At 32.6% G+C, this 16,856-nt stretch overlaps 1 protein-coding gene across 1 annotated transcript; it reads right to left on the bottom strand.

The window, feature by feature from the left end:
- Positions 1–2,349: 2,349 nt before the first annotated feature.
- On the bottom strand, positions 2,350–8,658 carry LOC131661977 (uncharacterized). The gene is made up of 11 exons (XM_058931642.1): positions 8,266–8,658; positions 7,946–7,988; positions 7,437–7,490; positions 6,906–6,969; positions 5,874–5,930; positions 5,551–5,657; positions 5,404–5,442; positions 4,334–4,422; positions 4,159–4,237; positions 2,966–3,013; positions 2,350–2,841 (listed from the first exon to the last, which is right to left on the bottom strand). The coding sequence occupies exons 1-11, from the start codon at positions 8,451–8,453 to the stop codon at positions 2,761–2,763; spliced, it is 849 nt and encodes a 282-aa protein (XP_058787625.1). The 5' UTR covers positions 8,454–8,658; the 3' UTR covers positions 2,350–2,760.
- Between the last annotated feature and the right edge of the window lie 8,198 nt (positions 8,659–16,856).

Raw genomic sequence — 16,856 nt, 5'->3', positions numbered from 1 at the left:
AAAGACAAGAGGCTAAATTGAAGTCTGGTCCAGTTTACCAAATTATTTACAAGAGTCCATTTGTATTTGACAACAAACAAGTCAAATATTTTCAAGTAAAGATTTGCAAAGATGATGATGTTCAGACAATGTTTCGAACTCATGAAGATTTCGGGTTCAATGAAATTGAGTTATATTTTTTACTACAACAATCTCAACAGTTGATCCCTCGCAAGTTTTTGTAGAAACTAACGACAACGACAACCACACCGAAGTCAATGTTATCGACGATGAAGAAGAAGAAGAAGAAGAGACACTGATTGATTTCATGGTGAACGACAACGCTGCAAACTATGAGCATGAGCCATTACCTACGAGCCATGTGTACGTACCTCCAGTTCACATGACGAACTTGAGCTTGGAAGAAGACGAACTAGCCTTAGATATTTCACAATCCTTATATGCTGACGGAAGGGGTTTTAAAAGTTGCAGACAGATTTCGTACAAAAGAAGAATGTGTGTGAGCTAACATGGAAATTGCAGCCGACTTCTCTGTAGATCGCACCGATTCAGGGAGGTACATCATTCTTTTTCGTCAAAAATCAATTTTTCTGTTTCAGCTAACTGCATCTTACAAGAGAAATTATTCCTGGGAAATATGTACTATTGATCCACCCTACACTCGCATCACCATTATTCCGACGCAGGATCATCGGAAACTTAGCTCTCAACTAATATGCCATGAAATCTTGCCTCTCATTAGTAAGGATCCATCATTAAAGGTGAGTACAGTTATTTCTCATATAGTTACAAGATCCAATTATACTCCCACTAACAAGAAGGTGTGGATCGCGAGGACTAAAGTCGTTGAACTTGTATACGGCAACTAGAAGAATTCATACAAAGAACTTCCAAGATTTTTGTCGCACTCAAGTATTATGCACCAGGAATTGTTATTAGTTTGGAGACAATCATGGCATTTGCGCCAAACAGAACTTGTGTTAGTGGAAATAGAATATTTCATCGACTGTTCTAGGTGTATGAACCATGCATCAAAGAAGGTTTTCCATTCTTTAAAATTATTATACAAATTGACGAAACATGGTTGTTGTCGCTCCCGGGATCTTCATCCAAGTACAAACGCGAAAGTGGCGCAGAAACATAGTCGTGATTCGTGTCTATTTATCCCAAGAGGGGAAAGGAAACACAAAGTAAACTTAAGGGGCAGGGAGTCGATTACGCAAGGGGAAGGTGTTAGCACCCCTCACATCCATCGTACTCGATGGGATCCACGCTTGTTGTCTAATTTATGGGTGTAAAAGTCTATGTCTAAAGCTAAGAACTAAAATACATGCAAAATGTAGGAAAAATAAAGAGTTGTGCTCGCCTAGGCCCTACCCCATTGCCTAAGTACCCTTTTTGGGGAATCAGAGTCACCATAGTTCGGCTAACTAGTTTTGTTTGTTGTGTTTTTTAGGTGAACAGTTACATTCGCATCCTACTACAGCTCGACCTTTGGAGACTCACACAAGGGAGGTATGAAGGAAATAACATGCTCTTAAACGCCGTGAGGCAAAAGAAAAAGAAAGAGTTGATTTGTGTTTTAATATGCATGAAAAGATAACCTAAAGCGAAAGGAAAATCTCTACCTATGTTTGCATACAAAAAGGAACTCTATGCCTAACAATCCTACGGGGGAAAACCTCACACATAAATTTTACAGAGATACATTTTGGTACTAAATTATGACAAAATGAAAGGTGTAACTCACTTACGAAGAGATGTAGTATATGAGTTATGTACAAAAAAGTATACTTCCGAATTTGTAAAGAGCAATTTTGAGTTTTTAAAGGAGGACTCTTATCCACCATCCACCGAAGATGGAAAGAGCAACCCCCTTAAAAATGGTGGAGGGAAAAGACTGTTTTATAGGATATCATTAGGCCAAAGACATTGATGGTCTTGTTTCTTTAAAGGTAAGGAAAGGTACATCTCCTTTCGCCAAAAACACACTTTTTTGCTGCTACGATGTAGAACCATACATTACACATATGTTTGATTCGGTTTTTATGTAAAGTATCAACCCCACGTAATAGACAAAAATTCGACCAGTAAACAGGCATTTTTGCTTTGAAAGTGGGTTATATAATTGCATAGCATAAATAAGTTTTTAGTTAATGGTGGACCAACTATTCAGTCTCATCTTAAGACCAAAACTCAATTGGATTCTAATATACTCATCCTTCAAAGTGGCGCAATCTCAGAGCAAAGATGAAATCTGGCCGTTTGTAGAAAACTACCATATATGTGAACTAACTAGAAACGGAAATATGATTTAGCAAGAGAGAAAAAGTAAATGAACCTTGAAAGTGGAAAACAATAATGAATTAATGATCAAGGTAACAAGCAAGTTACAAGAAAATAAGTTCCCTCAACTACCAGATTATCAGCTTACAAATGTCAACCAAAATTATTGGATTAACTCCAGTATAATGCAATTTTTCCCATGAGAATCATACTACACTTTCTAGTTTTATATTGTTCTCTCTCTTCCTCGTCCTCTTCATTTTCTGTCAGAGATAAATAAAGAATGTGAAATACTAAGTCCATGAAAGGAGAATCGACAGGAATTACAAATTTCTGCTGAAGGTTCTGTATCAAAGAAGCATCAGAGCAGACCCCGGTAGAGCATCTGAATTTTAGTTTTCTGCAGTATATGTCTCTTGTCTGAGATAATCCGTAATTAACTCACCACGTACATCCAGAATAAAAAACGTAATCTCAGAAGTTTACAGGAGAATAGGAGCTCCGATGACCTTCCGACGGGCCCTTAAACTTTCTAACCAAAGATGAGCACAGACTCTGCAAAGACACGGCAGAGTACAAAGGTTATACAAACTATTCAACTCCCGACCTTCTTAAAAACTTATTTCCTTTCCTGCTAGATTGGAAATACTGAATTTGAAGCGTTCAAGGGGAAGAATACCTGTATTCTCCTGGGCAAGCTGATCCAGAAGTCCAAGTTAGGGATGACCTGAAAAATAGGCTCAATGAAAAAACATCTCAGTCCTAATTGACAAAAAAATCCCACAAAAGATTGCTTTAGCGCACTCAAAAAGCCAACTGAAGGATTGGCATGGGATAACAGTATACGATAAACAAAATTTATTAACAGAATGACCGAGTATAATCAAGAATCAATTTCCCAACCAAAATTGCAAACGTATTGGTTATCCAATACCAATACATGTATGATACTCCTAGATATGTACAGTATCAATTAAGTATCCTCCAAAATTTAAAATATTTTAGAAGAAAATATCAACCAATAGGTTTCGGATAACCTTATTGATGCTTTGAACATAGATCTGATGTGCCATTTATCTTGGATCAAATCGTCTGAGTTTCTTCTTTGCCTTTATAAAAATATTAGACGCTTAGTATATATGTGTGTATACTTAAGATTTTTGTAATACAAATTTTATTTTTTTTTGTTGATATAAGTCACATTTTTTATTAATTTAATAGTTTTTACAATAAATATGTAATCTTTAATTTATGTTTATTTTTTTGGCTAGTGGCCAACACATACTAAAAAAATTCACTTGCAGAGAGGGGGAAATGTGATGACCCGGCTTTAACAACAAGGACTTCTTTAATTTTTATATGATCTTTATGCAATTTCTTAAAAATTACTACAATTTTCATTAGATTTCTCTAGATAAAAAAGGTAAAATCTTAAAAACAAAAGAAGTTGTATTAGAGAAGAAAAATTTGTTTATTTATTTTAAACTAATTACTTTAAAAATTTAAAGTAATTAGGAGAGAAAAAATTTTAATTAATTACTTTCAAAAAATGAAATAAATTATCAGAAATTTTTTAATAAATGAATTGAATTCCATTACTTTTTCCAAATATGAATTTTGAAAATTAAGAAATTCAATTGCTTTATACAAACAATGAATTTTGAAAATTAAGAAATTAAATTGCTTTATACAAACAATGAATTTTGAAAATGAAGAGTGAATTTGGAATTCCTTCATCCAAACACACTCAAAGAAAAAAATTCTGAGGTAGAATATTCACACAACCTAAATAACACAAATAAAACAGGCATATATACCCCTACCAAAAGAAGAAAAAAAACAAAAACACAAGAAGGAAAGGGGAGAACATACTTCTATACCACGAATCTTGAGGACGAAATATCGATAAACTATACCAGCCAGTAGATACGCAGCAAAAAGGCACAGAAGACTGGAATGAGATAAGATGAAACAAATATTAGTAATTTAGCCAAATTAGAATCCCTTACAAAATTTAAAGTGTCGGACAAGACAGTAAAATGCTTACGTAATAAGTAAAATGCCAAACCACCCCCACCCACTCCCGTGGACATTTACAATCATAGCACAACCAGATGGATGCTTTAGCTCTGTAGCCTGCATAAGAAACAGGGTTACAAAAAAAGTAACAATTAACAGTGTTTGGTTTTAAAATCACTTCATCAACTTCATATTTCCCGTCTGTTTTCATTTTTTTCCTAGTCGACATTCTTATTATCATTTTACATAAAAATGTATATAGATGCGGGGGGAATAAATGATATAACTTGTCTAGTCTTTTTCATTTTGATCAAAAGTGGAACGTGTATTGATGCAGAGGAATAAATGATATAACTTGTGTCTAATTTTCTTCATTTTGGAAAAAAAGCTTCGAAGACATAAGAAAAGACTCATTAGAGCTTGATAGCAATTAGCATAGCTCTGTACAGCAATTCTGTAAAAACAGACAATCTTCTTGCCATCTATATGCAATATCTAAAGCTTTAAAATTGCACTTATGTCTATTAATTAATAACTCAGGATTTTTTATTTCACAATGAAAACATCAATCAAAATGAATAGTTGAATACGGGGATTAATAAACATGAATACAGACAAAAATGTCTTTGCATCTTTGAGAAAAGAGAAGTTGGTGGGGAGATTTTTCTTCATTACTCTTTAAGTTCGAAATGCTAAATTATTATGCAGAAAAGAGAAAGTATAATAGTATGCTTACAGGATACTAAACTGACAACAGTAAATAAAAGGAAACCAAGACCAGACCATATACCACACTAACTAATGGAATATGAACCTCAATGTCATGTTGATAATACTATGAAGCTTTCGCAAGTAATTTAAATGAGTAGAAATAGCTGATAAATTCAATTATGTTCTTTGTCAATTCAATAATTCAAGTTCAACATTTCCTATATTTCAACAAATCTCACTGATTTACAATTTTTTAAGTTCACAAATTAAGAAACATACTGCATAAGAATTGAGTATAAAATAACTAAGCAAAACATCTGGAATCTACACAAAACAACAAACAATGTGCAAGGAAATAAATAAAAAATCATGATAACAGGTACTCACATAATTACAATCACCCGATCTCTCCAGGGTTTGAGGTCCCTGTAAGCAGAAGTTTGGTAATTAAAATATGAAACAATTCAACCAGTATTGATATCCCGTTTAATCAATCAAAAACATGGGAGGAACGGAAAGAATGAAAAATCTTACCTGCACTCCATTTTGATTACAAAGCACAGACACAGCTAGAGAACAGTTGTACTTAAGGCCACCACTTGACATTTTCACAATAATACCAGTGTGGGGATTTTTCTTATCTGCCATCAGAATAGCATTACAAGTTACAACCATACAGATACTCTATTTAATTTTATATTAGAAGCATTATTCAAAATTAGTTGAACCAAATAATGCATAACCCTACATACAAGAAACACAAGTTTGAGCCAAAATGGAGCACTGAAAATTAATGAAAGAAAAATAATGATTGAAACAAATAAAAAATCATAAGCAGATAATTGAATAGGTCTTACCAATAACATCAATGTCAAGTTTTGGGCCACGTCCTAAGGTTGAACATACATGATAACCTGCAGTTATCACTCTGTTAGATGACCATACCCTCATTAACTTCACACTGAGAAAAACACAAAAAGTGACTTTTAGTTGAGTATTGTTTATTTATTAGAAAGTTAACATATTGTTCCAAGTTCATATTTCTTCGAACTACAGCTCTGCCCAATTGATGATGAACGAGACTTGGTGTTTAGAACTTAAAACAGATTTTTAGAAAACATTGTTTTTAGTATGTAATGCTCCTCTAATAGTTCCATTATGCGCAAACTGAAACAGTGCTAATAATGAAAAGACCTCTTTACTTTCTCTAAGAGGTATAAAAACACTTGGGATGTATCAATGAAAGTACAAGAGCACAAAAAAACACATAAAAGCAGACCGCCTCAAAGTTACATATAGAAATACTAGACTGCAGGTTCTTCATATGACAAAATCAGTGTAGAAAAAGGAAACACAAATGGAGGGATCGGAAGGACAACATTAAAATGAAATTAAACTTGCATCAAGAAAAAGGTGTGATAATTACTTTCTATAAGATAAAGGAGCTACAAATATCAGTTAAGTCGCTCGGTTGCATAAATAAAATGCCTTTTAAGTATATAAAAATTACTTCAAACCTTTTTTATTGATGCAGCATTAGAATCTAATTTTTACTGTGAAAGAGAATCAGTCACTTGGAGGTTCGGCTAGCAACAGAAACTATAAGCAAAAATCATCTGAATTGCACTTTTCTTTAACGGTGACCCAAAAAGAATGCTTATGAATGAAGCAATTCTCGAAACATCGTAAATTTCAAGCCCAGGACTTACAGGCACTAAATCATCTTATTCCATTCATAGTATGCAACTGGCTACAATTGTAAGTTACAACAACTAATCAACTAAACTGTTTGCATTTGTCATAGTTACCACAAGCAAAAATCAGTATACACTAGACACAAATTGCATGTGCAAGTAAATGGGAGAAAACAGAAGTGTTAGGAATTTTACCTCCAATGTTGTTTGACACAAGTGCGTTGCATTCCATCCCACAGCGAGTTGGTCCTCCACAGTCCTGAAGCATGCATACAGTGATAAGACATGTAGAAAGTTTTGTAAAATTATGGGATAAAAATATTGCGGCGAGATGTGACACTTATTTTGGGACGGAGGGAGTAGTAAACTAAACCAAATAGAATTTCCAATGAGCTTAACTTTTAAGCCATCTACAATGAATTATTAAACTATGTCGCTATGATTACATATCACGCTTGATTCATAGTTATTCTAATAGTTATTTTTCCATATATATAAATACACTAAATTTTACACCCTAATTGGTATTCAATGGGTATCTGGTCTAAGTGGATATCTGTGTGAGAAGGGGTGTGAATGTATTAAGCTTCATATATATAATTGGGTTTATCACCTATAAGGTCTCTCTGTAAGTTCATCAACTGTTCCTTTTATAACATGATGAAAATATATAGGGTACTTGATTAACAAAAAGAAAATAGTTTTTCAGAAAAGAGACTCATTTACCCAGCAGTCGGCACATATTGGAGGGTCGTGATTGAAAATCATTCCATCGCAAAGCTGCTCAAACAACAAATACACAAAATTCAATTATAGATCAATCTGGCATGAAACTACATTAAAGCTATCATTGCATATAATAGAAAACTAAGTGCTTTTAAAGTCCATCTATTTATTCATATGATGAAAAGAATCTCACAATAACTTCAAGTTTTTTTCAATAATCGCTTCTCATATGAGTTAAAACTAGCTCAATTGATAGAAGCCGATATTGCTAGGTTGGAAAAGGTGTGTCATTGTCAGTGTCGGACACTGACAGTTGTGATTAGGTTCAACTTATTAATTATTTTCAAATTATTTCCGGTGTCAACATGTCAGCGTCGGTGTTGTGTCCGTGTCTAAGTTCGTGCTTCGTAGGCTTATGAAAGATTACAGCTAAAAAAATATTATTACTAATCAACCGAAGATTTACTAATCAGAAATCAAAGAAATAAGCGTGACCTGATGGAGCCAACCTGAAACCAAATGGTGGTCTGGTTCACTGACACTTTGTAAAACCTAAAAACACAGAAAAACAAAAAATGAAATTTTCTGTGAGAAACACATAATTGGCACAATGTTTACAGTAAATTCCCTTTTGAATTCATGATATAGGGGACCAATTAGAGTCTACACATAAAATTCCAAATCTATAGCACCCTTATAACATGAATTAAATAATCCTAGAAATGTTTATATACCTGAATCAATGAATAATAACGAAATCAAAATAACCAAAAGAACTATGAAATTAAATAAAAAAATCTTAGATCAGGAAGTAGAGAGAGAGGTGGACCCGTCTTCGCTGAGAATGCCGTGAGGGAAGTTACGAATGGGAGAAGAGAGGGTATAATTGTAAAGCTTGTTTTCGTCGCGAAAAGTGAATTGGCAAGCTGAGGTAGGTGTTGCAGAGCTCAGAGATGGTGAAAGTACGATAACGGTGAAGAGGGTGAGCAAGGTGCGTTGAGCAGCTAGCAACGCCATTGTTGAAGGATGAAAAGGGAAAACGCTAACACGAGTACCTGAATGTCATGGTTAGTTGAGTGAGGAAGACGGGTTGGAGAACGTACATGGAAGCGTGAGATTGAGGGTATATGGCTTGTGATGGAGGAAGGAACAAATTTTACTGGTTGTGAGTTCAGGACAATGCGTTTTTTTTTTTTTCCTCGCTTATTTGCGTAATCGAGGATTAACTTTTTTTTATATATGTAAAATTGCGTAATCGAGGATTAACTTTTTTATATATATGTGTAAAATTGCGTAACCCACCACAATTATTTCTACAAAAATGATTTAGATTAAAAAGAAAATTCTTTAAGATTTTAGTATTTGAATAAGATAACAAATACAGGTTAAGATTAGTCATTTAAATATGAAAAATGCGTCTTTGGAGCATTTCTTAAGTGATTAAAATTATAAAAAAATTTAAAAATACGTATATTTAATATTTAATATATTAAATATTAAATATTAATTATATAAAAAATATTTTCTTTATTTAGTATCTGGAAGGTATTAGCCAAATCCATTAAATATTGTGTATAACTTTAAACATGTATATTTATTGACTAGGAAAGCTTCGAGTTTATTGAATCTATCCAACAATATGGGTTGAATTGCAACATATTAATCATTGGCCATCCATATGGGTTGAACTGTTGGTGTCCTTAGTGGCATAAGTCTATTTTACTAATCTAAATGTAAATAAGAGTATACCTTAATGAATTCCTCAAAGGTAGTATGTTGACCTTCGATGTACCAATGGCAAATAGGAACCAAAATGTTTATGGTCTTCTTCTTCACCAAGTTAGGTATAATATTTAGGAGACAAAGTGTTCAAAATACTTCAAAGAAAAATAGGCCATATATATTCTAATATCATGTCCGAATGATATTTTGTAAATCAATTTACTTCAATGGATTAAAGTTCCAAAAATCAACCAATCGTTAGTTGGTCCAGTGGTGATTGGCGCTGGACTTGGTAGGGAGAACCACGGTTCGATCCCCCGCAACTGCGATCGGGAGGGGAATGAAACCACTAGATGCCAGAACTCGCCCCCGAACCGGACTAAACCGGTGGTATAAAGCCAAAAAAAAAAATAAAGTTCCAAAAATCAATAAATGTGTTAGTTAAGCATCATAATCAATTGAGGATTTAGGTTATTGGACAATTGAAAATAAAGAAAACGATTTGAATTATGATTAACAGATTAATCTATTGGTTCAGTAATTTCAGACTCGTCATTGGTTATTATATTATCAATTCCCTAATCGGATTTAGTTCCTATTTGATTATAGTATCGATTAACAAGCGTGGTCCATATTATGTGAATTATATTCCTATTTGTCGCATTAAGCACGATGACCGAAGATCGGGCAAAGCTAACAAATAAGTTAAGTTAACATGCAAAGTTAAGAAACATGCATCAAATAAATTTGATCAACATTATTATATGCAACTCGAATTGAGCAAATAAAAATACACAAAATAGAATTGAAATGAATTGCATCAAAATTGATAATATAATAACCTCAAAGTCTTGATAAAATTCTGAATCAATATACTAACCTTGAAGTTTAGCCGGTCATTTAATCCTAATGCTCTCTATAAATAATACAAACTCAATTCCTCCTCTAACGTTGTGATTTTGTTTTAATAATAAAAGAGAATTTGGGCCCTAATAGCAATTGACCCATAAATCATAAAAACTGACCCAAACCTAATTGTTTAATAAAGTCTGGAATTAAAACAAATTATTCGACACATCTTCATTCCAAATCATCTTTAGTTTTCAACATGAAACTTGTAGCTTATCCTCTCAACTTTCCAACGCATATTAGAATGTGTCAAACCGATTCTCGTAGCTTAAGTTATGGTCTGCACAGAGAAGGTATCAATTAACTATTTAAGCTGAAAATAAAGTGCGAAAATAAAATAAATATGGAAATAAGTTCAAATATAAAAACGCACTAAAATAGTAAAAATAATAAAAAAAAAATATAGAATTGCCTAAGTACAATAGTGGAAGAGTGTGTGTCAAAATGCACTAAGCATATTCTCCCACACTTGAACTTTTGCACTCCAGGCAAAATTATAAATTCAAAACAGAAAAATATGAACAAAATAAAACATGTGATTCCAAAGATTCTCAGAATACAAAGTGCAAGCAAAATTTTAATTCTAAGCTTCGAGTCTATAGTGTTAATAAGTAATTTTTTGTGACAGTCAAAGTAGATAAGAAAAATAGTTTACCAAAGAGTGCATCATAAGCAGTAAGATCCTCACAGGATAAAAATCACTTAACTCTCAAGTGTTTAGGCTAACTGTTTACACTCAAAGCACAACATGAAAGTTAGTATTACCATAAACTTGAAAGACTCTAATATCCACAATTGAAATACATGCTCACAAAGATCAAAAGGACTTTTATTCGGGTTGTAACTTGGCCAAGGTAAACGTGAGATAAATCATAAGAGGTATTAGGCTAAAAATAAAATGGTCAAAAGAAATTTGAAGGAAATCTATTAAAATAAAATAAAGCTTCTACAATTTTTTTCGGATTTTTTTGAAAATATGAAAAATAGAAAAAAAATTCAAATAAAATAGAAAAAAGATGAATTTGTGATTTTGAGGGTCGAAATTGCTTAGGAGGTTCTTCAAAGGGAGTATTGTTTGTTAAATTATTTCTAGTTTTGTGGAAATTATTTTGAACAATTTGAAACAGTAGCTTACAGACTCGCCTGATAGCCTGAGGTAGTTACTACTATACTGCAACCCTGAAAATCAACAAACAAAAACAAAAACAAAAAAACAAAAACAAAAAACGCTAACAAGACTCTAAACTACAATTAAAAAATTGCTTATAATCAACATACAGTCCCCCGCAACAACACCAATTTGATCCGTTGTCGCACACGGGTCAAAAAAGAATAATTAAAAGTATAGTAAAACGGAAGCGACACTCGAGTCATATCATAAGGACTCTGCGTTTAAATTAACCAAAATAAAGAAAAAAATTATGGGGGTTAGGTTTTTGGACAATTGAAAATAAAGAAAACAATTAGAATTATGATTAACGGATTAATCTACTGGTTCCGTAATTTCAGACCCATCATTGGTTATTATATTACCAATTCCCTAAGCAGATTCAATTCCTATTTGATTATAGTATCGATTAACAAGCGTGATCAACACTATGTGAACTATATTCCTATTTTCCGCATTAAGCACAACGGTTGAAGATCTGGCGAAGCTAACGAATAAGCTAAGTGTTCCTGCATAACACTTTAGATTACCTCCCAGAAGAAGATTTCGGTGAGGTCACACAGGAATTTGTAAGTGTTTAGCTTTAGGGATTTAAACTATACAATTGATGCAAGCTCAAGAATGTGGATGTCTTGCTTGTCCCTCATTCGGGAGCCCTATATGTAGCTGCTGAAGCATAATTTTATGATATGATTTAATAGATTCAAACAAATGAAAACTAGGTGTCTAACCATAGTTTTAAGATATGATTTAATACAAATGATCGCAGTTGGCCTGAACATTGGAAATCTAAACAAGATGTTAGTCAATAATTAGGAGATATGTCGCAATTGACAAATAGTGTCTTACAAATTAAGAAACTAAACCTTGAAAAATGAAAATGAAACATTTTGAAAGGTTTTATCTAAATAATAAAAGGACATTGGTTGGCTAGAGTTTAAAGTGAAAATTGTCGAGAAGTGCATATTTCAAAATTTAAGGTTTGCATCATTTACGTTGATGTTGATTTAAAATGTATATCAGTCAATGTGATTGATGTCAGATTGATTTGATATTTGTATTATTATATATGTTTGATGTTGAATTATTTGGATCGAAATAGTCGTCTTGCTTGCTTATTTTTATCCCAGAGGTTGTTGGTTCATGAATCAGATTCTGTTGGTGGTTAGTTAATTCACCTTCTTGAGAAGTGAAGGCTCACAGAAGATTTTTTTTACTATTTGGTTCGAGCCCGTACACGGCTTCACTCATACGTGTGTGTTTACTTTAGTTTATTTTAATTCACTTTTGTTGTATTTGAATTGTCACCATAACTTTTGGGGTTGATTATGTGTTTTAGTGGGTAAGGTTTACATCCTTAAATATTTTTGTATTTCCTTTGTTTTCATTATATATATATATATATATATATATATATATATATATATATATATATATATATATATATATATATATATATATCGCTTATAAAAAATAGTCAAAAGTGAAGAGATATTAAATGACTTATGCAGTTAATTAAGTTATCAGAGTGTTAGTTTGGTTGAGTTAAAACATGGTTCATCCTATAAATACCATCGTTTCAAATTCACTTAGTAAAATACCGATTTGAATTTCATAAAACACAAATATGCATTTGATATTAATGGGGCTAACCAATTTTTTATATACTTTTGAGTGAAGGTTATAAAATCTATTATTCTGAGAAAATAAGAGGGATAAATATTGTAAAATGTATAATACGTTTGGTTATCGCACTTATTTATATATTTTTTTTAGGTATACATTCCAAAAGGTCATATAAGAATGAAAAATTGTGTTTGACGACAAAATGAAAGCACCGATGAAGATATATGAGAATCTTTTCCATGTGGCCGCAAATTATGATGAACTTATGTTGTGGAAATTACTTTTGTAAAGGACAAAGGCATTGACATTATGATGGTAAAGTTAGAAGAAAAAACCTAAAACAAGGGTTATTTTAATAATGTTGAGTCGATGTTGGATTTCCTGTAGAAGAAGTGTGACAGTGTCAAAGAAGTTATGGTGTGTCTTCACCGAAGTTCGATGCTTGGTCAAATTATTACTCAAGCTTTTGAGAGGTCTGAAAGAAATGAGTACTTCGAATAGAAAAGAATCATAGAAATAGAGAACAAAGAGAGTTATGACTTCCACACAAGATATTATCATAGGAATTTCCACAAATTGAGAATGAGTTATAAGTTTTCTAAGAATACAAAACTTACATACCCTAGAAAAAAACACTTACACTCATTTGTTCAATGTCCTCACATGTTAATGTTTCATACGAGAAAACTGATCCAGAAGCACACATCCATTCACAATGGAAGGTTCCAATATAACTAGTTAACATTTCCAAGGGAGTATTTCAAATTTCAATAGGCAAAAACCATGTCAATCTTATAAAAAAATGGTTGATGCCATTGAAAAATTTGCAGGTATAGTCACTGAGATAGGAAACTCAAAACTTGTGAAATATGAAAACGGTGAAGACGTTTTTGTAAACTTTTAAACATGGTGTGTTGATAGTTTACGAGACATGAGTAGTGTCAATGTCATTTCAGTCATACCAGTGGAGTATGCTTACAAGTATTCAGACTCAAATAACTGGATGAACATTTCCATAATATGAACCTCGAGGATATTATATGCATGATAGCTTATATTCCTAGAGTAATCCACAAACCTATGTGTAACTCATTGTCCTTTAATAGTTCAAATGATCAAATGAGAAAGCATTTGAAGCCTTTTGTTCATTCAAGTTAAAGTCGACGAAATGCAAATAAAAAAGTAATGATTGATGGTGGTATGGCATTGAACTTGGTACCATAATCAAATTTTCAAAGGCTTGACAAGCCAAAGAACAACTTAGCTACCCACAACATCACTATCACTAGTTTTAATAGGAAAAACTTCAAAATTGGGAAAGAAAACGATTAAATAGAGTCCAATGAGATTCACATAGAAAGTGATTTATATGATCACGATATAAATTGTAAGATTTCTTGAAGCTGAATTCATTCGAGTTTCCAGATATGTCAATTAGACATATAATATAGTTTTTGTTGTTGATATAAACAATTCTTTAAAAGTTTGTATAGATTTTAGGGATTTAAATGTTTCCACTTCCGAATACGACAATCATATGCCTATAATTGACATGTTAACATACTAAACCTTCTGGAATGAAAATTTAAGCATGTTAGATGGTATTCAATGTACAACCAAATCTTCATTGCATAAGAAGTTGTACCAAAAATGACATTTTGATGTCGATGATCATTAGGAACCTTCGAATGGGTGGTAATGTCAGTCAGATTAAAATCACAATAGCGACATGTAAAAGGGAAATGCAATTGATATTTCATGACTTTATCATTTATTCTGTTCATATATATATATATATATATATATATATATATATATATATATATATATATATATATATATATATATATATATATATATATATATATATATATATATACACACACACACACACACACATATGAGAACACGAGGAAATATAACTTGAAAATGAATCTTATTTGTTTTGGGCCGGCTAAAGGCCAAAATTGCTAAGACCCACATTAATGCCAATCCACTCCAAATGACCCAAGACATTAAAGTCACGTCACACGAAATGCAAGCTACGCTTTATGATATATATACTTTTCACCATATTAATTTTGAATCTCGAACTAACTTGAGCGTTGGAGTGCTAACCTTACAGGTCTACCCTTATGTTGTCGTATTGGAAATAAGAGCTATCACTTCAGGATTTTGCATCATCTTATGACATCCAATTTTGGTTCTAGAATGGAACTATGACGACATTTGTGGGAAATGACTTCTAATTCCCGCGAAAATTCTACGAATGAATCATCTTAGATCTAAACTTAGATTTGTACCAGAGTTGCTGAAGAATGGAGGAAATTATCTCCAAGGCCATACAGAAGGTCCTCGATAAACCTTCCAGTTTTGCATCGCCACAAAATGAACCTAACTCCAACCGCAAAATTTGTTGAACAAGTGACCTAAAGCACAAGAAGGGGTGAATTATGATGTTTAAAACCGTGATGAATTTTAACTTTTCTCGATTAAGATCATGTTAGTAAGTTTATAAGTGAGTAAGTATGTGTTGCGGAAGTAAAGTACAAGAAAGCAAATTGTTGAAAATAAAGAGGATAAGGATAGAAAGATTGCACCAGAGAGTTATCCATGTTTGGTCGAATGTTGGCCTAGTCATATCCCTAAGAGGTCTTATTGCGATTTATAACTATAGAATTTTGAGCTTTCAAAGGTTATGCCCATGAACCTTAATACAATCTGATTTTGAGATTTTGAACAAGCTTATCCCAAACCTAAAGACGATTTACTTCATGTTTCTTCTTTAAATGCTGAATTCACAATTGTGCTTAGAGCTATTGAGTTGGCAATTGATAAAGGTTGGAGCAAGCTTTAGATAAAGACTGATTCTCTCTTGGTCACCCAAGCTTTTTCTAATGACAAGTTAGTCTATTGACATCTGAAGACCCGTTGGAACACTTGTAAAAAGTTAACTCTTTCTATGACTTTCATTATTTCTCATATTTACCGAGAAGGGAACACTTGTGCGAATTTTTTGGTTAATTTGGGTTGCATTCTCCCTTTGCAAACCATTTTTGACACAATTCCTTTAGTTGTTAGGAATAAATTTGTAAAAAGTAGACTATAATTGCCTTTTATTCTAGATTTACTTCTCATCGAGAAAATCTTGGCCTCATTCCCCTCTCCTTTTTGTATATCATCTTTTTCTTTCTCCGATATATAACTTTATTTAAAAAAAACTCTTAAGTTAGGAGCAAATTGTTTTGATTAATTTAGAATATGTTTGGATTGATGGAATATAGTGCAACAGAGCAGAATGTAACATAACGGAGCGAAATGGAGCAGAGCGGAATGAAATATATATCTCACTCTATTGTTTGATTATTTTTTTGCAGATTTGTAACAGCAAGGCCAAGGAGTGCTGTGATTTGTAAGCCCAAGTTCAATTGGGAATAGGTTATAAATAGAAACCTTTGTAACCTAGTTTTATATAGAAAACCTTGTTTAGAAAAGATGTAGCCTTTTTATTTTGTTCCATCACATATACCCCCAATCAAATGGAACAAAAAAAAGGGGAATTGGATAGAATGGGATGGAATAAAATCCAATTAATTAGCGTTGCATTCCATTATATCTCATACCACCAATCCAAATATACTTAGACTATGTTTGGATATCACGAAATGAACAGAGCGGAATGGAGCGGAGCGGAACGAATATACCATTCTATTGTTTGAAAATTTTATGACGAAATAAGACAAATTGTTCATTCCGCCCAAATTGGAGGAGAAAAAATATGGTGGTAAGTGATGAAATGTAATGGAATCTATACCACTCTATTCCGCTCTGCTCCATCCGTTTTTAAATTATCTAAACAACAGATAATATCATTTTAGTCTATCTCATTTCGCTCCGCTCTATTTGATTTCATGAAACCAAACAAAGCCTTACCGTATGTATTACACTATTAGGATTATGACTTCATAATTACCAAGATACATGATAAAATAAAA

Source organism: Vicia villosa, linkage group LG3 (assembly GCF_029867415.1).
Source record: "Vicia villosa cultivar HV-30 ecotype Madison, WI linkage group LG3, Vvil1.0, whole genome shotgun sequence".
NCBI lineage: Eukaryota > Viridiplantae > Streptophyta > Magnoliopsida > Fabales > Fabaceae > Vicia > Vicia villosa.
This window is presented reverse-complemented; position numbering and strand designations above follow the sequence as displayed.